This window comes from Doryrhamphus excisus, linkage group LG4 (assembly GCF_037039965.1).
Source record: "Doryrhamphus excisus strain RoL-2023G ecotype Guam linkage group LG4, RoL_Dexc_Guam_v1.1, whole genome shotgun sequence".
Classification (NCBI taxonomy): Eukaryota; Metazoa; Chordata; class Actinopteri; order Syngnathiformes; family Syngnathidae; genus Doryrhamphus; species Doryrhamphus excisus.
The window spans coordinates 11362457-11388923 of record NC_136360.1 but is presented as its reverse complement, the minus strand read 5'-3'; the positions used below and the strand labels follow the sequence as shown (position 1 = coordinate 11388923).

Below are 26467 nucleotides of genomic sequence, written 5' to 3'. Positions count from 1 at the left end.
CATTAAAAACAGAAACATCTTTAACCAGATTTTATTAATGAAGAAAAAAGGAAGACATTTGACTGAGCTGTTCTTGACCTTGTGGTGGATTTATTGGACCTCCACCGGTTCTGGTTGTGAAACATGCACAAGGAGCAATAATCCTCCATTTGGTGAGTGATGGTACGACTACAGAGAATATTCATGGCGGTTCTACTTTGACGGAAACACACTGAAGCAGATAGGAATACATTAAAGGACTTCAGGGTCATGCCCTCTTAATGTACAGGACAGACCCACGGCTAGGTTAGACTTATGTCAGCAAATGCATCAGCATGCTGTTTTTTAATACTGCATTATTATTTACAAATTTGATGAGAGGATTACCAGCAAGGCTGCTATAATGAACCACAGTCAATAACTCATCTGTGTTCACTGGATGCTTCAGATCAAACACAATGTTGCTAACACTGCATAAAAGAAGCCACTCAACAATGAACTAAACAAGCATGTCAGTGTAAGCAAATTGTCCAACACACTTGACATGACATCTGACTTAGTTTGTGGTGAGAGTCTCATACACAGTTGGCCTCACCCACTTCAAAAGTTTGCATACTGTTCATGTAATTTGTATGTTGACTACATTTTTAGCAGGCAATGAGTATTCTACAAATATAAAAACTAGTACAAAAAGGTATCACTTCCCGTTACCCTGGCCAGCCTGAACCCCCACGGACACTAAGCCTAAGACGTCAGGTAGAGTAGATGGAAGCTTTGGTGGTGTTCAAGCCTGGATGCAGCCGACTGGAGAGAAAAATCAGAACCCAAGGAAAACACTAGCCCATGACAATTTCTTCTAATGTCTTTCCTCAAATGTCCACTTCAGACTTATGGGTGGTCTGGTTAGTCGCTTGGCCCTGAGCGTCTTGCAGGGCCGCTGTGGGGCTAGGTGTATAGTTGAATGGAGTAACCCTGGCTGCCTTGCTTGGGCATCCTTGACGGAAATGGACGGGTCCTCCAACATGCCCATCTGATTTTCCAGTGGAGGCGATGCTGTGACTCTTCAGGGAGCCATCAGATTCTCCATCTTGGACATGTCTGTGGAGTGTTCGTCGGGCCACATCCTCTGGTATTACGGGAGCAGATTCCCCCGTCGGAGAGGTGCTGGAGTTGATTTTGTTATTTGAGATATCTTCAGTCTGAACCGTTGCATCGCTCATACTGCGTGATGCCAAAAGTATGGTTGGCAGTTTCCCTGGAAGAGCCGCTGCTTTTGGCTTGTCCCCTTGTGGTGAAGGCACCAGGGGTAGTGCGTTGGCTGGCAGAGTGCTCTTCAGGATGTGAGGTACATCTTCATCCCTGATCCTCCTCCAGGTGACCCTATCATTGAGGAGAGATCTCTGCCCTTTCTTCTTTGTATCATCTTCGCTTTTCGCTCTTCCGCTTGAATCGGAAGATGACGATCGGAGGGAAGAACGGCTGGTCACTCGACTAAGGATGTTAATGCTTGGAGATGAGGAATGACGTTTAAATGTATCTTTGTCCTGCTTCTGTCTCGCTCCCCAAATTCTGGGCGGCCCATTCCGTTGGGCTACCCTGCAGGGGCTTTCTGAGCTGGTTCTCCTGGCTGGACGTCTTTCAGACAGGTCTCGCTCACTGGAGGTTGCCCTAGAGATATTTGTGGGCTGCTTCTGAGGTCCCGGCTGAGGTCTCTGGACTTGCTGTGCTTGTCCAGCGCCCTTTCCTGTGGCTTTTCGCTGAAACTGGGCAGCTGCCTTAAGCTCCTGACAGCGGGATGAGCAAAGAAAGACAGCTGAGGGCCCTGGAACTCCCCGTTGAGGGGAACCATTCTGGCCTCGGGATATGTTGCGTGGAGTGTCACGTTTTAGTCCATTTTTAGATTCCTTGATGAAGGTCAGCTGTCTCAAGAATCCATTAGAGTCCAACTCACCACCACTTGAATGAACTGAACTCATCCTGACCAGGTCAAATCGATTCGCGGGAATGATTCTTTTCCCACTGACTTGGTTTTGTCTGCTGGTCACCTGGTTGGTTACCAGAGGTGAAAGAGGTCTTGCCTGCCTCACAGAATTTTGCATAAAAGGGATTCTAACCGGTGACTTCTGTGTTTTTGGGGGTGGTGATTTGTCAACTTGGCTGACAACAGGAGAGCGCCCCTTTCTTTCAGGGGGGCTGTTACCTGGGGGGCTACTTGCGGGTGTGCCATTCTTTTTCTGAATTGACCTGTTTGTTGTCTGGGTTGGCGATATCTGCTTCTTCTGTGACTGTTTAGATGGTGTAGAACTTTGTGATGAACCAGAGGAAGAACTTTTTGGTATCCTTGGAGGCGGAGTCGAGCTCCTCTTTGGCAAAGACAGTTCAGTGTCCTGGGGTTTTCCTAATCGGTGAAGGCTTTTAGATCTGTGCTGAGCAAGTTCGGGGTTCTTTGGAGCATCCGCCTTAGTCACTACTTTCCTGGGTGGCGGTCTCTGCGATGGAGCCGTCTCTTTTTTCGGAGTGTAAATCACTGTTCTGCCCCTGAATACCACTGGCAAGTTTGGGACTGGCTTTCGCTGCGCAAAGTCCAGAGGTTTGTTAGCCTTTTTATCTTTAGCAAACTTTTTTTCTTTGGGCGTGAAGCTGGATGTTGACATGAACGACATGACTGATTCAGTTTCTTCAGAAGAGAGCTCTTGAGACTTGGAAGCTTGAAGTCCTGTCACAACAGAATTAGCACCTTCTTGAATGGCTCTCCATTCCACACTGTTGAGGTCTGAGTCTTTGTCCCACGCCATGTCATCACTGTCTTCGTCCATGTTCCAGCATTCAGAAGCCTTCTGCACTTGTTTTGGGTTGTTCTCTGCTTTCTTCTTCCTGGTGGTCATCTTTCGTCTCTGTTTGGGCATGGCGGATGTGATGCATTTCTGAAGGAGGTCGTCCTCTGAATCCATGCTGACAGAACTTGGAGAACTTGGCTCGTCAAACTGGCTGTGGATGCTCAAGGGTTTGGCTTGCAACATGTTAAGGCTTTTGTTGTGCCTGTTTTTGTACCATACCTGGTGAGATTTATGGTCCTCAAATTCAGCATCACTGAGTGAACTCAGTGATGAGCTCAGTGAGTAGCATGCAGGGGATTCATCCTTAATCAGGTTTTGTTTTAGTCGGTGAAATCCTCTTGACTTTGCTTGGGAAACACCCACCCGGCCGATGTTGGTCATGCTTCGAGAGAGAGAATTTCTACTGCCTTCCCTGATTCGGTTTCTGCTCATGTGTTTGCCGTCTTCTTCCTCGTGTCCTCCATTTCGCTTTTGCCCTTCCTGATTGGCGCTACATTCCGAGTTCTGTTTTATAACAGGTAGTTCCAGCTTCCCCGGGGAGCCCTGACATTTAATTTTCTTCTGATGACTTGGCGAGTGTTCGCGATTTCTCTGGCTGGCAACTCTGTCGGCCACTTCTTTGCTCTGCATCAGCACCTTGTGGGTGGGAATGACGTGTTTCGTTGAGCGGCCTGTTGGAATCACAGGCTGGTATCCCACCTTGTTTGGTTTGTGGAAGTGGGAGAATATCCTCAAGTCTTCAATCCTCTTTGCCTCCTCATCAAGTATTCCATGCTTGGAAAGGGGCTTTGCCCTGCAGTCTTTTACCGAGTACTGAAGGGTTTCGTCACTCAGTGAAGTTGTGCTGGAGAAGTTGGCTGGTGTACCTTCAACTGAATCAGTAATGGATGAATCATCAAACTTGATGTCCTTCTGTGGGATCACAATCCTCCTCCCAGGACACAACTGGGTTTTCCCATTTGGGAGCATCATGTACACAGGAAGATGTAATGCTTTCTGTGATGTGAGAAAATGAGGAGGAATGTTGGTCATCAGTGAAGGTCTAACCTTCCTGAATTTTGATGGCATTGCTGAGTTGATACATTCCTTTAGAATCTCTATGTCGTCATCAGAGTTGCCTTCACTGTATCTCTCTCCATTGTCCAGCCCCTGCTCATCGTTATCGTGTAGATCTAGGTTGTTGTCACTTTGTTGGAGCAGGGGGGTCAGTTTGAGCTCCACATCTTTCTGGATGTAGTGCTCATGAAGTGGCAAAGCACTCAAACTGGATGCACAAGAGAAATTCTCTGTGGGCTTTTCCACAGTGAAGTAGATCATTGTGTCCAAGTCAGGGGGAAGGTTAAACCTGTCCTTGGAGTCGGTGACCTCCATTAACTTCCGCAGACTGTTTTCCCACTGACCTGCCAATCCTGCTGTCTGAACTTCTGCTCCATTGGTTTCACCGCAACACGGAGTCTTGCTTCGACTGGGAGGCATGGTTTGGCCGGGGCTGTCCGGAAGATCGCTCGGGCTGATGGTTCCATCGATCATCTCACTGCAGGGATCACTTTGAATTGAGCTGGCTATGGACGGAGACTCAAAACTGCCCAATGAACTGACTGAACTGCAACGACTCATGACCAGTGGCGTCTCATGGATGTAGTTCTCAGAAGAACTAGAAGGTGATCTGTCTTCTAATAGTGCTGGTGAGGAGCCCCTGAGGAATACCTTTTCCCTTTTGACAGGACACTGAATCCCAATGGGATCGGTCTCTTTGCTGGGGAAGGTTTTTGAGTCAGTCATGAGCAACTGGCTGTCACTCAGATCCTCCAAGGTTTCATCCTCTTCAGCCCCCTTTAAGTTTTCTCCATCTTCAACTTCAATGATTTCAAGTGAGGAGTCACTTTCCAATTCATTGTCACTTTGTCCATCTAGCGCTCCATCCCCAGAAGACAGGGAGGACAAGGAGCTGCATCGAGAGAAGCATATTGGCGTGTTCTCCACCGAGTATTTCTGGACTGTCTCCATGGTCCCAATGGTTGGACTTCTGCTAGATGCCATTGGAGAAAATTTGGTCATGCTGCCCCCAGTCATCACAGTGGGTACCCAGGCTTGTCTCCTCATGGCTTCAGCTGCCTGAACATTAATTGCAGTCTTTGCTACGCCAAATTTTGCTACACTCTGAATAAGAGGGACCTGTTGATATGAAGGAGAGAGTTTTATGGAGGTCATGCTGACGTCAGATGAGACTTTAGTGGACACACTCACAGGTGTTTGCACTGGGGGATCCTGGTTCTTTTCTGTATCTTTGTTCATGAGCTCTAAAGCAATTTCTTTATTATCCACAGAATCTCTCTCTGGAATATCTTGCTGGGACGTCTCACTCAAGCTGGCAGGTTGCGTGTTGAGGAATTCTCGATGAGCCACCTTCAGATCGAGTTGGTTTGGTCGTTGTTGGAGGATGAGAGTTTTTGGGGCAGGTCGGACTTGGTCTTTGCTGCCACAGTAGCCATCACTGGTGCTGCCGCTGTTTAGGCTGTCTGTGGATACACTTGTATGAGTGCTTTTGAGTCGCAGTAAAGCATGTGCCCTGCTAAGGCGCTCTCTTTGGGCCAAGCTGCTAGTATCTGAGAGACGGCAGGGGGAACAAGACTTAGCACGAGCTTCATTTAGCTCATCCAATCTGTAAGGCCAATCTGCCAAGTGATCTTCAGAGCTGAGACTAAAACTGTCCTCGGAGGATGTGTGCATGGTTATGTCGTCCACTAATCTGTCAATTTTAGCAACTGTGTTGGTGATCTTCTTGGCTAGCTTCTCAGCAGCAGCAGACACAGCATCATCAGATGCACCCTGTCTCCTGTCCATCTGAGGCGGGTCCACATCCCTCTCAGGTTCATTGTCCTGCTTACGGTTTTGTATAAAGTTGGAGTTGGTGAGGTACATGGACAACATGGAGAAACTTCCAGTGTCCAGACTACTGGAGACGATGGGGGCTTCTTCGTCATCAAAGCAACCGGAATCGGACGCATAATCCTTGGCCAAACTTTCAATGTGGCGCAGCTGCTTGTTGAAGCTCAAATGCTTAGGATTCTGTTTGTCCAGGGTGTCAAAGGTCTCAGTGAGGTGTTTGGCATCCAGCTCTGCCTCAAGGGCTCTCTGCTTCCTCATGTACAGTGAGGGCACGCACGAGCCCGGGGAGAGCACAGAAGCATCCTTGTACTTGGGGGGTCGATTGGTCAGGAGGTTCCTCAAAGCTGCGGCACTGCCCATGGCGATCATTTTATGTTTGGAGTGGATGAGGTTGCGCAGCATGCTAACTGCACCCAGGTTCCACAGCAGTTCCTGATCTTTGGGACTTCTGGCAGAGAGGTTCCAAAGTGTTCCACAAGCATTGCTGACGATGGTCAGGCTATGTGAGCGGAGATGCTGCAGTAGAGTCTGGAGGCAGTTGTGATCCCGTAGGACTTGCCTAAAAAAGAAAACATGTCATCATTTCAAAAGTATGATTGTCATCCCTGCAGGTCCATTCAGAGTTCAGTCTTTCTTCTTGTATAGTGACAAGATCATCAGGACAGCAAAGTGTGGGAAGGACAACAAGTAAAACATGACAAAATTCCATACAAACACACCTATAATCTTCTCGTGCGGCCACCAGACTCGACACGTTTCGCAGTATCCCGCCTCCACTTTCGATGATGGCAAGAGAGTTGGTCTGACAGCGGTATGTCAGTGTGCTGACCAAGAAGCCCAGCGCACCGTCCACCGCACACACCGCCTCCTTGTTGTTCATGCTGTGAGCCGACAGATTCCACAGAGCACTCAGCAGACTCTTCAAGGTAGACTCCTGGAAAGGAGGAAGGAGTGAGGGTGTGTTTAGCCTAGCTTGAGAATAATCCTTGGATGAACATTGATCAATCAAACTCATGGCAACATATTATGGAATTTGTCTCTACCATGTTCTATAAACCAATCTTGGGCAATGTTTATCATGGGCTTGTCAGCTACCTTGGTGGCCTGCAGGGCGCACGCCATCAGAGCGGACACGCAACCAATGTCTCGCAAAACCCGCTTGCTGCTGATGTCGGCCCGCCAAGATAGGTTCCTAAGGATACTGGAGACCACCTGGTGGAGCTCCTCGTTGTCTGAGCCCAATTGGGACACCAGAGCCTGGAGGCAACTCTTCTTGGAGCACAGAGTGGCCTGCGGGGGGGCAATGAAGGACACAGAAATTGAGCACAGCACCATGGGTTTGACATGGGTAGAACTGATGATGCGATGTGTCCAACTTTGCTTGGTGTTGCCCTCCGAAAATGATACCTTGTTGACCACGTCCCCAAAGGTGAGATTTGTCAAAGCCATGCCCGCGTAGCGCCGCAGCGCCATGTTGATGGGGTCATTCTGCATACCATACATTTCTTGGTCTAGGTGGATCAGATCCGCCACCACCTGCAGTCCGCCTGGAAGATAGTGCAGGAATCTCAGCAGCTGATCTAGAATGTTCTGGGCATCTTTGAGTGTTTTACCCACCTAGTTCATTCATTGCTCGACGGAACTCTTCTTCAAAGGAAAGCTTCATGATGGCACATATGGCCTGACAGATCTGAGGGTCTACAGGTTCTGGAATATCTGCCAAATAAATCAAAATGGAAAAAAATGAAGATTTCTTGAAGTCTGTTTGGTTGGCTCTTGGACTGATCTACAAAAAGGACTTGTCAAGGACTTGTACCTGTGATTCTGGTTTGGCCAGGTAACGCCTCGGTGTGGTTCTCGATCCAATCCCAGCCGCTGTCACAGTAAGTTCGGATTTGCTCCAGCATGTGCAAAACCCTCATCTCCCGGCGGGCCTGGCCCTCATCCTGCTGGGAGTAGATGATGTTGTGCAGGGCGGCGCTAGCCCAGGACTTGGCCTCACGGCTGCAGCACGGTGTTGGGCCACCAGCAGCTGCCTCCCCTGTTCCACCACCACCGCCTGGAGCCTCATGAAGGATCTGGACCAGTAGCGGGACGCAACCAGATTTCCTCATGGCAACACAGCTGTCCTGGGAGCTGGAAAGGGCTAGGAGAGTTCGAGACATTTCCTCCTTGTCTCTGTTGGCCAACATGGACAGCAGCCAGAACACCATCTCCACCTACAGGGGTTAAAGGTCAACAGTTTGCGTTCAGTCTGCTTCATAGACTGCTGATACCAGACAAAACCCAAGTCCTTCTGCTTCAATGACACGTGAGATCATGTTGTTTTAAATAGGCTACAATTGGTTGATATAATTTCCCGTGACCTTCATCAGACTGGCTTTCAGGGTCTGATCAGCATTCAGAAAATTCACATCGTCATTGTCGAGCATTAACATCCTGCCATGTGAATGCTTACAGAAAGCTGATTGGCTACCTTGCTGGCTCCGTCTGTTGCCCCTTCTGTTCCTGCCGAAGTGCTGTTATCTGCTTCTCCAGCAGGGGGCCTCTCTGCACCCGACAGCTATGCAAACAGACAGCAGAAGAACACATTGATTGCTCCTCAGTAAGATTTGGAATCAATTGGTGTAGAATGATGTTGATACTTGAAGTGAACGTAGAAATGTTCCACTTTATGCACAAACAATCCACTTCAAACACACATAGTACATACTCACCCGCTCTATCTATCTCACCACACAACATCTCGGCAGTGATGTGCAATGTGTGTGTGTATTGAATGAGAGATAATGTCGCATTTTTCATCAGTGCACATGCACATTGAACAATGTACACAGGGAGACATTTTACTGCAAGATGCACAAGGTCAAAGAGGAGGCATGGTGCGTAACAATTATGATGACCTTTGACCTGCTGCATTTTTGGATTGAAGTAGGAACAGGAAGTGGCTGACTGGCTAACGAGGACGTGACCTCGTCGCCTCTCAGCTTTTTAGCATTCTGCGACGCGCTGCACCCACTGTGCAGCCTGCTGACAGCCAATCACTGCCCAGCTCATCTCCGTGGCAACCAGCCTGAGTCAGAAGGAGGAGGAAGAAGCGTTCACCACAGGACCCTTTCATATAGGTGGCCAAACTATTAGGAACAGAATATGATCCAGTGATAGCCCTTTACAAACCGTGACCAATTTAACTGAATGGTGAATCATGATTAATCACATTTTGTCCATAGTTACCTCATAATGTATCACAATTAATCACTGTTAGAAAGAAATTTGTATCTATAATAATGAGGGAAGTAAATCTCTTTGTGGTAAACGCTTCCACACACATCTAGATGAACAAGTTACCATACGATTAAAAAATATATATATTTTAAAATTCAACGTACAAACAATACTATTCAATTGGATATGGCTTAACAATTACATTTGTTTATGTAAACTTTCATCTTACATAATAAAATAAAGAAGCCAATAGGATAAAAGTGTCATTCTTATTCAGTATTTTCAAATGTAAAAGTGTAAAAGCCCAGAGCATTCTCTAAAGGCAGGGGTCCCCAACAACGGGGCCACAGGAAACATTCAGGTGCGATGATTAAAAAAAAAAAAAAAGCCCCCACCAAACTTTGAAATAATTAGTACATTTTTGGTAAAGGGATACAAATTGAGTAAATATGGGCCATTGTTTTATTTTTTTAAATAACATATAGTTAGTACATATAATATTGGTTGGCTTCTGGCTTCACATTAGCTGCCATGCTATTTCCTCAGACTGTGGTGTGGCCCGAGGGTCAAACAGGACAGACACATGTTAAATTAATTGCTCAATATTAATTCAGTTTGAATTGCTATCGTGTATACACTCACAGTGTGTGAATGTGTGTGTTGGTATGTGACAGGGGTGAGCCAATGAGCTGCTTGATGCTGGCAGCCAGAAATGAGGACAAACGGGTCAAACCAGAAACAAGCTGAGATTCCTAGAGAAAAAAAGCAGCGTGAGGGAAAGTAGAGTCTAAAGCAGAGCTGCTCCAGTTTTGTCGATAAAAACACCAAGAACACATTAGTTCTATTTGATGCTGGTGTCACTTCCTCCCAACAGGAAGGAATAATGAGTCTCCCTAAGGATGAACTGGTCCATGTGTGGTACACAGAACCACATAATGAGCCGAAGGAAGCTGAAAGACAACAATGCTCCAAGGTCCTACCCAGGATGGGTCAGAAGCAAACAAGATCTTTGAGTCCAATGCGGATTTTCAGGGAAGACCTAAACCACTTCAAAGAGGATTTGTTAAACGTCTTCAAGGACTCCAGGTTGACCCAGGAGGACCCACAAAACAGAACTGCCCTCAGTCTGCTGAAGGACGACTTGAACCAGTTCAAAGAGGACATGTCTAATGTCTTCAGAATAAAAGAAAATACAAACACCAAAACAAAAGCCAAAAGAAGGGAGCGCTCAGAAGAACGGATCACAGGACACCCCAACCAAAGGTCAGAAGAGCAGGAGTGTGCTGGGAGTACACTTTCAGAAACACAACAAGAACAAATGGACATGAGGGACAACGAGGACGTCTCCCAGGAGATGACAACAGGAAGTGACGTATCAAGGAGCTGTGGCATGGGGACAGGTGAGACAGTGGAGGCTCAACCTTGACTCAAGCAGGTGTAGTTGTGAAGTGGCTGTGGCTTGACGCAGTGGTTCTTCGGATGCTGTAGGAGACCAGCATCAAGAAGACAGACCCTCACAGAGTCTTCCACTGGACCTTTTGTGTTGGGGTGACACAACCAGGTGAGTGGACACAGAAAAGCGTCCAAGAGGTTACATGGTTTTTGCTCACAACATAACAACCTTTCTTTGGACAGGCAGCAGTTGGACGGAACCTCTGTAAAAAACTGTAAGCACACACATGCGCGTACACACGCACACTCACACTCTCATGACACTTCTGTCTTGCCCAGTTGCCTGTTATTTGACCTTTGACCCCAACACGGCCAATGCCGAGCTGCAACTCAGCGAGTGCAACAGAAAGGCGACTCGTGTCTGGTCGGACCGGAGACCCATTGAGCATCCAGACCGCTTTCAGCACTGTCCTCAGGTTCTGTGTCGCGAGGGCCTGCTGGAGACAGCGTACTGGGAGGTCCAGTGGAGCGGCGGTGCTGACGTGGGCGTGGCCTACAACACCATCTCCAGGGATGGGGATGTGGCCAGCTGTCTGCTGGGGCACAACCCGAGCTCCTGGAGTTTGGAATGTTCCGCAGGAAGTTACTCGGCGTGCCACGACAACAGGAGAGTGGCACAGTGCACGCCGCAACCTTTCTCCCACAGAGTAGGAGTGTACCTGGACTGGCCTGCTGGCTCTCTGTCCTTTTATTGTGTTTCTGAGGACACCATGGTCCACATCCACACCTTTGCCTCCAACTTCACACAACCTCTCTACCCCGCCTTCTGGGTGTGGCCTTACCACGGCTCTGTCTCACTTTGTCAGGTGGAACTGGACTGGGAACGTTTGCTGCAATGACCTCCTTCTCCACTTTCTTCTACACCTCTTTATAACTAAAACATTAAAATAAATTATAAATTATAAACATTTTTATACACCTTCTACATTTTCTACACCTTTTGATACACCCCCTGTACATCTTGTTCAGCTGCATCTACACCTTGTAGACATTTTTATACACCTTCTACACCTCCTGCATTTACACCTTCTTATACTGCACCTCATTATACACCCTTTTATGCACGTCCTTTTCCATCATATACCTCCTTATGCACCTCCTTCTCCACTTTCTTATACAACTACACCTTCTGTATCATTATTCACCTGCATCAACACCTCCTCCATCTTCATCTACACCTTTTTTTATACATCTACTTCTACATCCCTCTCATATACCGTACCTTTTTATTCACCTCCTTATACACTGTTTTCATCACCTGCATCTACACCTCCTCATATACCTTTCTATACACCCAATTTTCACCAAATACACATACACCTCCCCCTTATACATCTTCTTACACACACTTCCTGATACACCTTTTGTACACCTTCTTACACACATTCTACACTTCCTGAAACACTTTTGATACACGTTATAGACCCTCTACACCTTTTTATACACCTCCTTATAGACCTTCATATGCATCTCCACCTTATGCACCTTCTTATGTACTTTCTCATATAACTTTTTAAACACCTCCTTGTACCCCACATACAACTTTCTTCTACCTTGTAGAATCAGAATCGCCTTTATTGTCATTGTATTGCATACAACGAAATTTGATTTGTACCATCCTTCTACACTGTCCTACACCTTTTATACACCTTCTTCACCTCATACACCTTTTTAAACACCTACTTTTATACCCTTTCATAAATTCCTTCTGATATACCTATTTAAACACCTACTGATACACCATTTATACCTTTTTATCCCCTCGTTTTACACCTTCAACACTTGCTTGTACACATTTTTTTACATCTTCTTCCACACCTCCTTGCCTTCTACACACCAGCTACATTTGCACACTTGGTATAGGCCAGCTGTTGTTGCCTGTTGGTGATGTTTGTGTAGTGTTCGTCTGATTTCTGCTGCACAATAAAAGACACAGTGCAGGTGAAGACTGTGTGTGTGTGTGTGTGTGTGAGAGACAGACCTGTAGTTGGCTCTCCTGACTCCCTCGGGTCTCCTGCAGTTCTTTCTCCAGCTGTTCCAGACGAGCAACACGCACCTGCAACACACGTACATGTCCAGATTGTCTTGTGTTGCGCTGATTCAGCAAGTTGCGTGATGTTTGTGATTTCACCTGAGTGCGCTGGATCATCTCCTCACTGGTTCCAAAGCGTTCCTCCATGACTGAGCGCACTTGCTGGACCTCAAACTCCAGCTGCTGGCGGATCAGATCCATCTGCAGAGAAAACTGTACCGCAGTCACAAGGTCAAAGGTCAGTACCTCACTGAGTGCTTACACATGCCACAAGTATTATCATGTGTGTGTGTTCACCGTGTCAATGCGAGGCAAGTGTGCTAGTTTCTGCGACAGCGCCTCCAGCTGGCTGAAGTACCAGCAGCGCTCCCGCTCTTCACGGTCAATTTCTCCCAAAAGCTGGTTCCTGGCGCGGGATAACAATGACGGTCGCAGTTACAGTTAAAGAAATCAAAGGTGCACAATGAAGGAGGTGCTGCCACCTAGTGGCATACACTCACCTCTCCTTGTACAGTTCCTCCACGTGATGATCACTGAGCCGCCCGTCTGCCCCGCTGATGACTGCTGTTTTGGGTGGGGCTCCGTCCAGGAAGTGGTGCGGCAACATGATGGCGGAAACATCCCCACTGCGGCAAGAGGCTTTCACCCGGCTTGCCGTCACAGACAAGGTCGAGGAGGGGCAGGAGGGCGGAGGAAGAGCCAGGTGATCTTCTGGCTCCGCCGCAGTTGGCCCCGCCCCTCCCAGACTGTCTGCCAGCAGCCGAAAGTTGTGAGCTTGATGAGCTTGATGCTTCAGCTCGTAGTAATTGGTCAGGTCCATGTGCAGCTCTGCAACAGGACTTGCCGTTATCATCATTATCAATTAGAAAACAAGGAAAACATTTCTAACCTTTAAGTTGGTGCAGCACATCACTGCGGCCTGACGACGCCAATGTTCCCGCTTCCTGCTCCAGTTTACACTGCAGCTGCTTGAGCACTTCCTGTGTGGTGACAACAAACAGATCAGCAAAGCAAGCTACATTTGGTAAAGAGCATTTTTTGTGCTAATGTTAAGGTCAACAAAACAACAAGGTGTTATTGGTAACCTTCATGCCAAAAGTCTCCGTCTCCAGCTTGGAAAGATGGTTGGAGTTGTCCTCTAGCTCCCTCCTCAGGTGAGAGTTCTCTTTGCGCAATGCCTCTACCTGGTGTGCCAGCTGGTCATAAGACGCCAAGGGGTTGGCCATCTTCACGCTCTGTCGCGCCCCCTGTAGCACACGCAGGGACACATCAGTCATCGCTACCTCGCTTGCTTTTACATTCTGTACGTCACATTACGTAACGCCACGCTACATCGTGCTACGCCACGCTACAGACTGACCTTCAATGAGCGGCCTGCAAGAGGGCCTGTTTATTCTTTGTGTGTGCTGCCAGTCAAAACATGTTACCATGTTATCTGTGGTCTGAACACATCTGTAGGCGGAGCCTCAGAGGATTGTGGGTAAAAAAAATGACGGAATGACTGGAGCAACTGGAAAGATCAATAAACAAACACAGAGTGATGCCTGGGGGAAGGGGCCAAGTTGCCATGGTGACTTAGGACATCAATGTATTAGAGGTCCTTGATGTCACACACACAAATGAACACACACACACACAGTTGCTATGGAAATGCCCCACATGAGACAAGGGTGTGAAGAGATGAAACAGGAAGTGACAAACAAGGAAAAGACATGGTCTAGCATGGCCACCATCCATAAAGTCAACAAGTCATCATCATCATCCCTTTTGTTAAGAACAAAGAGCATCCATGACTCCTCCCATACATCCTCCTTCTCTCCTCTGCCATGACTGTCTGTTACCGTGGCAACCGCATCCCCCAGGCAAGGAGGAAGGATGCGAGAGTAGGAGTGTGAGGTCTGAGCTTAGGTTAGCTTAGCATTGGATGAGCACGTGTACGCTAGAAACTCCATGCAAATCACCAGTTAGCCTAGCACGACCTTTAGCATCAAAAGAGCCATTTTGCCTCTTCTTCCAGTAAACTAAACAAAACATTACACAGCTTATAAACTTGTCAAAGTTGTAATCCTTTTTTAAATGTTACCTGTTACAATAACAAAATGTAACAAATAAAGCGCAGCGTGCATGTGTAGGCCTACTCTGAAATCAAACACTGAATTCTGTAAACCTTTTTCAGCGGTTTCCGTATTTGTTTAAAATGCAAACACATTTCTGCATTTTCTTGCTGGCGACTTTCCAAACCCTCTTAGTGACTTATTTTCCCAAAACGGACTAGTTATAAATGTGGGGACTGGTATTTTGAGACATAAAAGTGACAGCATAAATTGTTCTGCAGTTGCTGCCAAGAGGTCCGCCCTGCCTCATAGTAGTGACCAGCAGTCAATGATGCTCTCGTTAATTAATTAATTTGTTTTATTTTACTCTGCAGCAACCTGCTTCAGACTCAACTAAAAACTCCCTTTCCCTTTCGCTTACTCATCCAATCAGCACTCAATGCCTTCACGGACTTGCAGTGAGTCAAATATTTTGCATTCTTTTAATAAATGCAATTTCCCCTACTTCGATATTAAAAAAATCACAGAGCTTGGCGAAGTGAGCCACAACAAAGAAGCTGAAGAGCCACATGTGGCTCCGGACCCGCAGGTTGCCGACCCCTGGCCCGACAGTATAACAGACACACCTTTGATCAAACGAGCTAGCCAGCACTCAACCTACATTGCTAAACCAGGTCGCTCGTGTTTGTTTCGGCTCAATACAAACACAAAAATACAAAAGCATGACACCCACACGGTACACATTAAAAGTCGGGTGTCTTTTCAGTAAACAAAAGCATTTGGCTAGCGGAGTAATGGCTAGCAATGGTGCCAAGGAGATGCCAGAGTTTAACCCTCTTCCGTCATTAACGTCCTGGTGGAATGCGTAAACGGACAAAGACACTTGGATAAAATGCAAGCAGAGTGCCACCATTTTTCACTAAAAGCTGGAACTATTAATCCTGAACGTCAACCATTAAAGATACTTACTTGACCTAAAATACAATAATCATCCACACTCTTCAAACTCTTACTTGTCTGCATTGTTGCACTGTTTCACTAAAAAGAAACTGTCAACCAGAGGTGTCCCAAGTGGGGCCATTTTTGGCAGCTTGTTCTTTATTGGGCCTCTGCATATTCTACAGTTAAAAAACATTCATTATCAATCAGATGTTATTAAATGGTACACTAATGTGCTAAGTTGCCCATGAGACAAAGGTCAGCTGTTAATGTTTTGACCTACTTTTAATAGGTTTTAGCATCTTTGATTATTTGTATTTATTGGAGATTACCTGCTAGCATTTTGCTTTTTTTATGTTTCATTTTAATAGTTACGAAACGCTTACTGTATCCAAAATGAAATGAACCGTGACCTTAAAACCGAGGTACCAAACCTTGACTATGGGTACATAATATGGATAGATAGAATGATATAATATAGATAAATGCACACACACACGCACAAATTTATACAAATCCATTGTCATCTTTCTAGCTTCATCATTTCTGCATCCTCCATTTTCCACCTCCCATCCCTCTCCCATCACTCCATCGTCATTCCTCCATCTTGCGCGAGGACAACCCCCCAATAGAATAACCAAACAACCCGACACATGCAGCAAAAGGACACATGTTAAGATAAACATGCATGCACGTGTCTTACATTCTAATAAGAACAAAAAATATTCTGACCTTCAGAGGAGCGCTGTGGTCTGCAACGGAACCGAACCAGGCCGACGACGAGGAGAACCTTCAGGGTGGGGGGTGAGGGGATGAGGGAGTGGGTGGGTGGTGAGTGGCCCTAAGGTTGTCCGGTTAACCCGGGTTAGACCGAGCTAGGATCCAAGAAGAACCACTCAGTCCATATCAATGTGCACGCAGCACCTTTTTTTGTTTTGGCTTCGGCATACCGAAAGGAGCCGAAGATTCACGAAGGAGGAGGGGCGAGAGAAAGTGAGACAGACCGAGGTGTCAATAACAAACAATAAATAAACGTTTCTTCTTTTTGTCGTTCTTACAGTCTTAGTGACGTAATCGCTAATCCCAGTGATAAATATTCATTAATAATGATGATAATGCTAATACATACATGTCATGTCAAGGAGGCTTGCCGTTTATATTCCGGAAAAACACTTCCGGTAGGCATTGATGGCCTCCAAAATAAAATGTTCTCGTGTCTGTATTATGTTACATATTATATTATTATTTATTTTACTTGAAATAAACGCTACGTTTTAACGCCACATTAGCATCTCCATTCAAGAGACTTCATTGGTCAAAGGTCACCTTTATCACAATCTCTGGCACCAGCAACACAATAACCACACACTACTTCCTGTTGAGTCATCACGTTAGTTTTAAATATTCATATTTAAACAGTCAGTGTGTGTGAAAGAACGTCAGTGGAGCAAAGTATATTGTTTAAATTGACTTAAAGACTTCAATGGTGTGTTTTTAACACCCAATATCATGCTCCTGCATGTACAACGAAAGTATATAGTAACGAAAGTACTTCATATATCTTTACCTTCGTCATCCTGAAAGTTGCTTTGCTTGATTGTTGATGAGCAGCAAGTGTGTTAGGACATCCTCACATTCGGACATTTGTACCATCCTGGACCGCTCCCTCTCCTGGCCCCCAGCTGGCTTGCGTTCGCACTGCATTCCTACCATTGCCGATGTGCTTGTGCCACCACGTCTGTTATGCTGTTTTACTGCAATTTCTCTGACCAGTGGACTTTTTACAGTCTTATTTGGAGGAATTGCTCTTATTCCTTAGTTTTGTACAAGTTTGACACTCTCATACATTACACGTACCGTTCTCTAGGTGTTTAGCAGGCCCAAGCAAGGTATGACTGTCTCAATGTTTGTACAGTCTTTGTGGATACGAAGATGCTAGCTATGTAGCTAGGTGCCAAACAGGAAGTGACATAATTGCCATCTCCTCAGGTGATGGCAGAGATCACAAGCTAGATGGACCTAAACCACCAATGGAGGCAGCCTGAGTACAGTACATGTTGGGCTCCTACAATGTTCTTTCTCTGGAATGTTCTTCAGTAGCCAATCAGGATACTCTCTATTTTTTTGTCACTATGGAAACCAAAAATGGCATCCTCTGATGGACGACATGTTTGCAGGACATGTCATGTCCAGCAGTAAGACAATTGGTACACTAACAGTGGAGTGGTTCAATGTATGTTTGACCCTGACATGATCTCATTGGTTGAAGAGGCAGGAGTCAAAGATCACCAGTGCTAATAAGCTCATTGTAAAGATGGATAGGAAGTCTGTGAAATATGACAAAGACAAACCAAAGAAGAATAAAAGCACCAAAGGTTCCTTTTATTATGAAAGGAAGCAAATCTGGTTACTGAAGGTTCTGAAGAGAACCACATGTTGACTTCCATGTGAATATCACACGTTAATGTTGGTCACATGACCAAGTGTCCAATTAGGGGTTGGAAGGTTCCTTCAGGGTCCATCCGGCCATGACGTGGCCCAAGCTACTCCAATAGGCGGTCTAGGAAGTGGATGTAGCGCAGGGCAAGACGCAACGTCTCATTCTTGCTCAACTTCCTGTCAGGAGGGTGCGTGGGAATGAGGCGCCGCAGCTCGGCGAAGGCCCCATTCACCTTGTGTTGGCGCCATCGCTCTCGACTGTTGGTAACCCCCTCGTGACCTATGACATTAGCACAAACAAAGTTGAGTTTCTAACATCACAGAAAAATCATGTGATCACTCCACTACATCCTGATTGGCAGGAAGTTGTCATACCATGTTCTGTGTCCGCTTGGCGTCCACTCCTTCCGTGTTTCATGGCGGTGTGATGATAGCAAGGTCAAGCGACGACAGATGCAAACAGACAGGTGCTTCTGTAGCGGAGCTCAGCAGGAATGAGAGCTCCTGACATCCCACAACTTCTTTTATAGCAGCTTGGTGGGGTGGGGCACGCACGCAGTTACCATGGGGACGCCCCGAAAACTAAACAGTTCAATTACTGCCAGACACAGAGGAGCACCCAAGGGACCTGGGGAGGAGGGTAGTGATGGTCGGTGAAGAAGACACTTCCCCAGCCAGAGTGACCCCTCCCCTCCACCTCCCACACCCTTCACGCGCACACACGCACGCGCACACACTCATCTAAGCACATCGAAAATGTTGCATCACCAACGTCGTCCACTACACATGATACCGTGTGACGTCACGTCGCGTTCTCGTGTGACAGTCATCTGACGGCTTTCCCACAGTTGCTTGGGCCAGGGGGCGTGGACTGATAAGAATCTCGGGTGAGTCCCAGAGGAAACAAGAGGGCGTGCCTCTTTAGTTTCAATTAGTGTGTGACGCCATTAATAGATCAGTTCACACCATTTTATGATGCTTCTTCTTCATACCATGGCCGACACAAACATTGCATATTATTTCTATCTACAGTATGTATGTTATATGACTACAGCACTATAAATTACATGACTAACAGTAACAATGAATAATCTTTATTATATTCATTTACAAAAGCAGTAATTAGTCAGGAAATAATTTAAATTCAAACATTTTGGTCATGGTGACACCTGCTGGTCAGCATCAGTATCACAGCTGGGGGTCCCTATAGCCCTTCCCACCCCAGTCGGAAAAAGACTAATTTGATTGTTTTAGTGAGAACAAATGACTGGAATGTTCTACACAACATTATCCATGATGTAGCATCCGAGTTGCTAGCAACATATGGCACAACCACACGACTCTTTTGGACCAATCACAAGTCATCAGAACAGGACGTGTGAGTGAGCTCTTCCTCCTTGTTCAGCTTCCAGGCCAGAAAAAAACATCATAACGTCATCAACACATGTTCGAAAAATACTTCTTTGGTGTTTGGTCCTTGTTTGCTCTTCGGATGTCATCAAAGTCGTCACCGTCATCAGCATGGTGCTCATCTGATTACACACACATACACACACATCAGGCCGGGCTCCAAAGGTCATCATGTCTGTCAAGTGTTGTCTTATCATGTGCCCTCTAACCTGCGGAGTATACGAGCTTCATACAACGTGTTGTCCTCATCGCTCTCCACCGCGTCCATCTCCAATGAGTCCTCCGAGTGAGCCAGCAGGCCGTACTTCTTCCTGTGGGAGGGCTTCTTCAGCCTGACACACACAGGATAGAGATATAGAAAAAATCAAGAATGTGAGACCACTTTGAATTCATACATAGTGGGGGGGGGGGGGGGGGGGGGGCTGGAGCTTATCCCAGCTATCTTCAGGCGAGAGGCGGGGTACACCCTGGACTGGTCGCCAGCCAATCACAGGGCACATACAGACAAACAACCACACACACTCACATTCATACCACCATGGTGGTGCACCACTTTGAATTAAACACGTTAATAGAAATCCAGTGTTGGCCAAGGTATGTGTGCGATGCTGCCCTCGAATGGACACCGGGCCACACTTTGGATACCATAACACAAATACATTATTGAATGCTTACATTCAATAGGCATCAACTTTATATTGCTTGAGTCTTTCTAGGACATATCTCATTATAACTCAATTAACAACGTTCAGTAGTTCTGGAACAGTCCTGCACCTCCACACTGAGAACTGAGCACACACTTGTGAATGGAGTCTGGCAGCAACTCACCGCACAGCCCGGATGAGGAAGTAGAGCACTCCGAAGCCGGTGATACCGATGAGGACATACAAGGCGCGCTGGATCATCGAACTGTCCACGTTGAGCCCATTGAACAGACCTGCGTGGTTCTTCACGCCACCACTACTTTGGTTCTGCCCACTGGTGTGGTTCACAGAGGGTTTGGGTTCTGTAATGCTGCCGCTGGCGTCGCCAGCCTCCAGGACCAAAAACAGCCAACAAAGCGGAACTAGGAGGATCGCTAACAGCGTAGACATCGACATTGTGAACACAAGTGCAGCGAGGTCCAACAGAAAATAATTCGTCCACAGCAGTCAACACGGTGCTTTGTTGACAAAGTACACGCTGACCAGGAAGTAGACAGACGCCGCATGTGACGCAATCACTCCTTGTATTTCTCATACGTCAGTCAGACGCTACATGTCATATTGTAATATACTAAAATAACAGCAGTATTAATACAAAAATAAATACTACGTTAAGGCCACATTCAAAAAGAAAATATTAAGTATAACTACACGAAGTGGCACGTCACGATAAAACGACCAAAGAAGAAGACATATTTTACTCGTTTGCATACGAGTGCCCCTAGCGTCCACTCGGGGTATTATAGAAAATGTGTGTGGTAATCATAATCAAGCAAACACGGTGATCATAATGTATATCGTATTTAATGTGTTGTTGGTCGCATTAAATGATTTAAAAAAACTGAAGCCAAGAGTGTATTTTGTGTATTTTGCTGGCTCAATGATTGACAACTCGACTTTCCAATGGCATGCACGATTGCCAAGGGGCGGGGCTAAGCGATTACAGCCGCAGCCTCTCCGCAGATCCAGCGAACATCTGGAGCATCTTTTCCAGCAGAATCGTGTTGTTGCGGCTCACAACCTCCGGACTGGACCTGGACCCGGTCTGGAGGCTGCCTCGCTAAATCCCAAAACGGGAGGAGGACGATGGACCGCGCGGAACCAACATCCGAGCCGTTCTAGGCCCGATGGAAGCAAACTGGACCTGGGTTCTGGCTTCAGTCTGCAATAAAGACTCCATCACGGTTCGATGTTTGGTGGCTCAAACGGATTAAAAGCACCAGGATCAGAATCACTCTAGTCTGGATTTGCCCTAGCTGGATTTTAAAACGCAACTCTGACCAGAATTACGCTGATCCTGGTTCCGAGAGGCTCTGACTCGGACTGAGCCTGGTCCCAGACGCAGTACTGATTGTGGTCACCATGCCGACATCTCGGCCCGGTTCGGAGCCGGTGGAGTTCTGGGTGGACGGTTCTAGGAGGGACGGGACGGTGGAGGAGTTCTACAATCTGAGTTCAGAACTGGGCAGGTCTGGGCCACACACATGCACGAGCACAAGCACGCACACGTAAAAATTATGCCTTTTGAATAATGGTGCATTCATGGAACCTCGGAGTTAGTGTTAGTGTTAGCATCGTTAGCTTGAGAACACAACAACAACATGCGAATGACACGCTCACAACAGTGGGTGTGTGACGTCACTTGGGCGGAGTCACAACTCCAGATGAAGTTTACATGGGAGTGTGAAGTGCCCACCTAGTCACAATAAAGGAATTAACAATACATGTTATCACATGTATCACGCCAAAAACACGTGACGTTTGCCCTGGCAGAACCTAAAACCTAAAATGAACTGACCCCACCCACTCGTTCATACAGGAAAGGCTTCTTGTTTAAAGGTTTTTGATGGGAAAATCTGCAGTGTTGTTGTGTTAGTCAAACAACAAAACAATAGTTGCAGAATATATACCCATTTTCGTGTGTTAGCATACTTGACTTATTGGCAGGTGTGCTGTTGCCATGGAGACCAGTCAGGCCTGCATGAGTGCGAATGTGTGTGTGTGTATCGTTGACATGTTCCCTCCATCTGGCACTCAAATACACACACCACAAGCAGGTGGTCATGTGATGTGTGATTTATGTGACAATATCATCATCTGGCTGCAGAGGAGCGACTTCCATTGTGTATCGCTGCGAAGAAAAGGAGAAGAAGAAGCCGTACGCCATCAAAGTCCTCAAGAAAACGGTCAGTGGTCTTGATGGAGAAGGTCATCATCAGTGACCTTTGACACACACAATGATCATGCTAGCTTTTTTTTGGGTGTCACAGATCGACAAGAAGATCGTTCGTACAGAGATCGGCGTCTTGCTGCGCCTTTCTCACCCAAACATCGTAAGTCCTGCCCTCGTCCTCGTCATCACTGGATGCCGCGTGTGATCTTGCTTCCTGTTTGCTCACCAGATCCAGCTCAAAGAAATCTTTGAGACGGACACCGACATCTCCCTGGTTCTGGAGCTCGTGACTGGAGGAGAGCTCTTTGACAGGTGTGTGTGCACGTGCACCCACACCACTTGTTTGGCATGTTGACTTGATGACTCCACTCTTGCAGGATCGTTGAACGCGGCTACTACAGCGAGAGAGACGCCGCCCACGTCATCAAACAGATCCTGGAGGCTGTGGCGGTAGGGTGTCTTTGTAGTTTTAGCTTAGTCTAGAAAGTTAATTGTTCTTTTGTCACAGATGTTCTAGCTGCCTGATTGGTCTTGTGCAACATCCACTGCTCTAAGCTCGGCTTCTCTGATGGAAAAAGAAACTGCGTGCTGCTAAGCTAGACTAAGCATGTAGCACAAAAAAGCTGCCTGATAATAATGTTGACTCACGGTGGTGTAACGATTTGTTTTAATAACAATTCCTTTCGTATCATGATTTCTGTTTGATTCAAGGTCGATATTGGTTCATTTAGAACGAGTCAGTAAATCGATTCAATAACGTTTTAGCCAAAAATCCCAGCAATATGACTGAGAAATAACTAGATTATGGAAACAAAGAAGTAAACAATGGCTAATGCATCCACTTTTATATGAAAAAAGTGCAACCAACCCTTAAGTTTGAATTAATAGGAGGTTGACCTTTCCTTCTGCGATTGGCTGGTGACCAGTCCAGCGTCTACCCCGACTCTCTTAATATTCAGGAGTTAATTTTCAATAAAAGAACACAACATGCTGTAAGAGTTGACGTTACCTTGCCCTGCTGTTGTAGCGGAAACGAGAGCTACCTGGGCGGTCAGCGCTGTGTGAAATCCCACGGCGCCTTAATAGGTGGTTGGCGAGTTTTCTCATGTTGCCGTGGTATTTTACTTGAACGTTACATATCCTACAATCAGCGAACATCTCCCTCTTTGTAAAAGACCAAGTGTTTCCACACACTGCACCGCAATGGTGGCTAAATGGTGGCCTCTGCCATCCGCCATGTTATGTTTTGTTGTCTGCTGGCACGTGGCCATGATGAGTAACGAGTAACGTTTTACGTCTTTATCATAAAAACATACATATAGTAAACCCTACCCGGCTTTAATCCAATGCTTTATTTCCTAGTATAGATGCAGTCGATTGATTACCTTTTAATCAATGTTAGCTCGATATATGTTGTGAGGAATGGCAGCTTGCCGTGATGGATGAAGTTGTATGATAAGAATATGAATTGATACACGATGTAGTAGATCGTTACACCCCGACGACTCTCAGTGATCAAACATCAACTGTTGTTGTTGTGTTGTTGTTGTGAGTGCAAGCATCAAGTGTTCTTACGTAACATCATCTTCCATCCAGCTGCTCGACAGATTAAAATCATTGAGGATTAAATCTCACACACACACACGCATGCACAGATTCCTGACCTACATCCTCTGTGTGTGTGTGTTGGGATTACCAGTATTGAGTTGCATCACGTAATTGTGCGTCACCAAAAAGCATTGCAACTCATTGTTGTTATTCGACATGATTGTTTGTGAGTTGTTAGCATTAGCAACGCAATATAAACAGGTGCGTCAGCGTGACACATGCTCTAACACTCTGTGTGTGTGTGTTTCAGTATTTACACGAGAACGGCGTTGTGCATCGTGACCTCAAACCGGAGAATTTACTCTACGCTGACCTTTCACTGGACGCGCCACTCAAAATTGGTGTGTGACACCTTCATTGTCATCACGATGATCACACACACACACACACAAAACGTTTGATGGATGTGTTGTCCTATAGCCGACTTTGGTCTTTCCAAAATAATCGACGACCAGGTGACCATGAAGACGGTGTGTGGTACGCCAGGATATTGTGGTGAGTTTACTTTCTACAACTACACACACTGTAGTACTAGTAGCATAATGTATATGCTGTAGTAGTTGCCACTGCCCCCTGGTGGCCAGTTGGTCATATTACATGTTTTGTTTTGAGCTCCTGAGATACTTCGAGGAAACGCTTATGGCCCAGAAGTGGACATGTGGTCAGTGGGAGTGATCCTCTACATTCTGTGAGTCACACACACACACACACACACACGCACACACCCACACACAGTGCTGACAGTGAAGCGGTGCTCTTGCAGGCTGTGCGGCTTTGAGCCATTCTTCGACCCGCGGGGGGACCAGTACATGTACAGTCGCATCCTCAACTGTGACTACGAGTTTGTCTCCCCCTGGTGGGACGATGTGTCGCTAAACGCCAAAGACCTGGTCAGTTCATTGGCCCAAGGGGTCACACAATCACATGTCGATGTTGTTGACGTTGTCGTCGTAGGTGAGCAAGCTGATCGTGTTGGACCCTCGGAAGCGTCTGAGCGTGCGCCAGGCTCTGCAGCACCCCTGGGTGCTGGGCAAGGCGGCGCGCTTCTCGCACATGGACACCACACAGAGGAAGTTGCAGGAGTTCAACGCCCGCCGCAAACTCAAGGTGAGAACCTCGGGGACATGCTCATGTCATGAATGTCACCCACACATGTCACATGTCCCCCGTCGTGCAACAGGCAGCCATGAAGGCTGTGGTTGCTACTAGCCGGATGCACGAGGGCTCTCGGCGTCGGACTGACAGCTGCGAGATGGCCGCGTCCGCCACGTCCCGGCAGAGCAGTGTGCAGCAGGACACGCCCTCTGAGCCTACAGACCCTGCCCCCAAGGATAAGGAGGCCACGCCCTCGGAAAGTCAAACAACAGCAACGGACCAAAGGAGCCCTTCCCCTTCTCCGAGCCCCAAACCACTCAAGGCTGACGCTACCCCCACTGAGCCCGCCCCCACCAGACCGCCGCTGCGGGCCGATGGACTGCGCCAGGCGTCCGTTGTCACGAAATCCATTCTGGTCCCACCCAGACTGCCCAAGAAAAGTTACACGATGGTCCAACCCGCAACCAGGGGTCAGGCCACGCCCCCCAGTCCCAACAGCCTCAGTAATGGCTTTGCAACAGGGGCGGAGCCTACCAGTAAGACCTCCCACTGCCAATGAGCTCTTTCAGTTCAGCTCCCCCGACAGAGACGTGCTATAAGTGCGGCCCTGTCGTTCAGTGTGGGTGAAGATACTTCCAGAAGAAAGTACTGCATGGATGCTAACATAGCGTAGCTTCTGTAAATATACCTTAACCTCATGGACAACGAACATTTAATTTGTTTAATTAACATTTAACTTAAAAGTGCATGAAATCATATCAACAACATACAGCTAGTGTGCTAGCTAATGCTAGTGACGCTGGCAATTGTTTGAAAAGTTAAGATTCTTAAAAGATTGCATTCTTGACGGCATGGCTAGCAGGTTAGCAGTTTGCTAGCTCGCTGGAGCATTCACTCTGAGGCCCAACAGCAACTTTTTGTGGTCATGTTGTTCGTTGTGTGTTGCTATCACCTTTTAAAATGCTCATCTTAGTTTTGCTTATCTTAGCATCGACATCCGATTCTGGGAGGCTTCCTGGCTATGTGGCAGCTGTAAGAGTCAAGGTTGCTAGGCAACAGAAGGTTCCGATGTAAACAGGAAGTGATTCCAACAAGACCATAGATTAACTTCCGGGGTTCTACAAGAATGAGTGCTTCACTTTTTCGCATTAGAAATGCTTTCGCTTTGCTTCACTTTAACCAGTTTTGCTAAGCTACGCTGATGCTGCTGTGTTTGAAATACTCCCTGTTTACATTTATGCTCCAATAACTCGGACCAAACCTGGCCTTTGATCTTTTGCTGTAGGTTAAAGGTCACAATCCTATTGACACATGCGGGTTAGCTTAGCATTAGCAACATGCCACACTCCTATGACTCCCATGGTTACATGACTTCCTGTTTATAAGATGTGTGATGCATGCCGAAGTGGGTGGGGCTATGTGTAATAGTGTTTTTGTGTGGTCACAAGATGCAGACAGGAAGTGACATCAGTAAAGTTTCCATTGTTAGAAATGATTGATGGCTTGTTTCTTTATTATTGCATAACTGTGCGTGGCCATGTTTGTAGTTTTTTACCTGCTAATGTTGGGACCACAGCCTTTGGCGGTAAACTCGTCCTCCATGGACCGTTCCACACCAGTACGATGAGCCA

General features: G+C 46.8%; 4 protein-coding genes and 1 long non-coding RNA gene across 6 annotated transcripts; 2 read left to right on the top strand and 3 right to left on the bottom strand.

Annotated features, from left to right (window-relative positions):
• Window positions 1-15: 15 nt before the first annotated feature.
• On the bottom strand, window positions 16-17109 carry apc2 (APC regulator of WNT signaling pathway 2). The gene is made up of 14 exons (XM_078790140.1): window positions 16975-17109; window positions 13500-13661; window positions 13304-13394; window positions 12915-13242; window positions 12712-12820; window positions 12514-12627; window positions 12364-12438; window positions 8182-8268; window positions 7522-7924; window positions 7323-7421; window positions 7113-7252; window positions 6801-6995; window positions 6425-6639; window positions 16-6264 (listed from the first exon to the last, which is right to left on the bottom strand). The coding sequence occupies exons 1-14, from the start codon at window positions 16981-16983 to the stop codon at window positions 849-851; spliced, it is 7443 nt and encodes a 2480-aa protein (XP_078646266.1). The 5' UTR covers window positions 16984-17109; the 3' UTR covers window positions 16-848.
• Window positions 9697-11259, top strand: LOC131129968 (uncharacterized). 2 transcript variants are annotated; one of them, XM_078790144.1, is made up of 4 exons: window positions 9697-10330; window positions 10419-10491; window positions 10566-10597; window positions 10662-11259. In XM_078790144.1, the coding sequence occupies exons 1-4, from the start codon at window positions 9814-9816 to the stop codon at window positions 11219-11221; spliced, it is 1182 nt and encodes a 393-aa protein (XP_078646270.1). In that variant the 5' UTR covers window positions 9697-9813; the 3' UTR covers window positions 11222-11259. The 2 variants fall into 2 exon arrangements, with proteins under 2 accessions (XP_078646270.1, XP_057929954.2); XM_058073971.2 differs by having other exon boundaries at window positions 10410-10491.
• A 653-nt stretch (window positions 17110-17762) lies between the features above and the next one.
• On the bottom strand, window positions 17763-18542 carry LOC131129979 (uncharacterized). Its single transcript, XR_009129936.2, has 2 exons — window positions 18222-18542; window positions 17763-18126 (listed from the first exon to the last, which is right to left on the bottom strand). It is a non-coding gene; the product is annotated as an uncharacterized LOC131129979 (long non-coding RNA).
• A 382-nt stretch (window positions 18543-18924) lies between these two features.
• Window positions 18925-20651, bottom strand: fam174c (family with sequence similarity 174 member C). The gene is made up of 3 exons (XM_058073982.2): window positions 20085-20651; window positions 19466-19588; window positions 18925-19378 (listed from the first exon to the last, which is right to left on the bottom strand). Exons 1-3 carry the CDS (start codon window positions 20354-20356, stop codon window positions 19375-19377), a joined length of 399 nt encoding a protein of 132 aa, XP_057929965.2. The 5' UTR covers window positions 20357-20651; the 3' UTR covers window positions 18925-19374.
• A 242-nt stretch (window positions 20652-20893) lies between these two features.
• LOC131129967 (calcium/calmodulin-dependent protein kinase type IV) lies at window positions 20894-26331 on the top strand. The gene is made up of 11 exons (XM_058073970.2): window positions 20894-21429; window positions 22068-22146; window positions 22231-22293; window positions 22363-22445; window positions 22511-22583; window positions 23992-24082; window positions 24162-24236; window positions 24354-24429; window positions 24505-24631; window positions 24696-24848; window positions 24922-26331. The coding sequence occupies exons 1-11, from the start codon at window positions 21323-21325 to the stop codon at window positions 25393-25395; spliced, it is 1401 nt and encodes a 466-aa protein (XP_057929953.2). The 5' UTR covers window positions 20894-21322; the 3' UTR covers window positions 25396-26331.
• Window positions 26332-26467: the final 136 nt, after the last annotated feature.

What these genes read in the sequence shown, in the direction of transcription:
- LOC131129968 (XM_058073971.2), top strand. Translation starts at nt 9,814, where the DNA reads ATGAGTCTCCCTAAGGATGAACTGGTCCATGTGTGGTACACAGAACCA. An exon ending in GAGCTGTGGCATGGGGACAG is followed by an intron (nt 10,331 to 10,409) that starts GTGAGACAGTGG and finishes GTGGTTCTTCGG; the next exon opens with ATGCTGTAGGAGACCAGCAT. An exon ending in TGTTGGGGTGACACAACCAG is followed by an intron (nt 10,492 to 10,565) that starts GTGAGTGGACAC and finishes TTCTTTGGACAG; the next exon opens with GCAGCAGTTGGACGGAACCT.
- apc2 (XM_078790140.1), bottom strand. An exon ending in TGTGCTGCACCAACTTAAAG is followed by an intron (nt 13,243 to 13,303) that starts GTTAGAAATGTT and finishes GTCCTGTTGCAG; the next exon opens with AGCTGCACATGGACCTGACC. An exon ending in TCGAGCAATGAATGAACTAG is followed by an intron (nt 7,253 to 7,322) that starts GTGGGTAAAACA and finishes ACTATCTTCCAG; the next exon opens with GCGGACTGCAGGTGGTGGCG.
- fam174c (XM_058073982.2), bottom strand. Translation starts at nt 20,356, where the DNA reads ATGTCGATGTCTACGCTGTTAGCGATCCTCCTAGTTCCGCTTTGTTGG. An exon ending in TTCCTCATCCGGGCTGTGCG is followed by an intron (nt 19,589 to 20,084) that starts GTGAGTTGCTGC and finishes TGTGTGTGTCAG; the next exon opens with GCTGAAGAAGCCCTCCCACA.
- LOC131129967 (XM_058073970.2), top strand. Translation starts at nt 21,323, where the DNA reads ATGCCGACATCTCGGCCCGGTTCGGAGCCGGTGGAGTTCTGGGTGGAC. An exon ending in GGAGGAGAGCTCTTTGACAG is followed by an intron (nt 22,446 to 22,510) that starts GTGTGTGTGCAC and finishes CCACTCTTGCAG; the next exon opens with GATCGTTGAACGCGGCTACT. An exon ending in TGGTACGCCAGGATATTGTG is followed by an intron (nt 24,237 to 24,353) that starts GTGAGTTTACTT and finishes TTTTGTTTTGAG; the next exon opens with CTCCTGAGATACTTCGAGGA.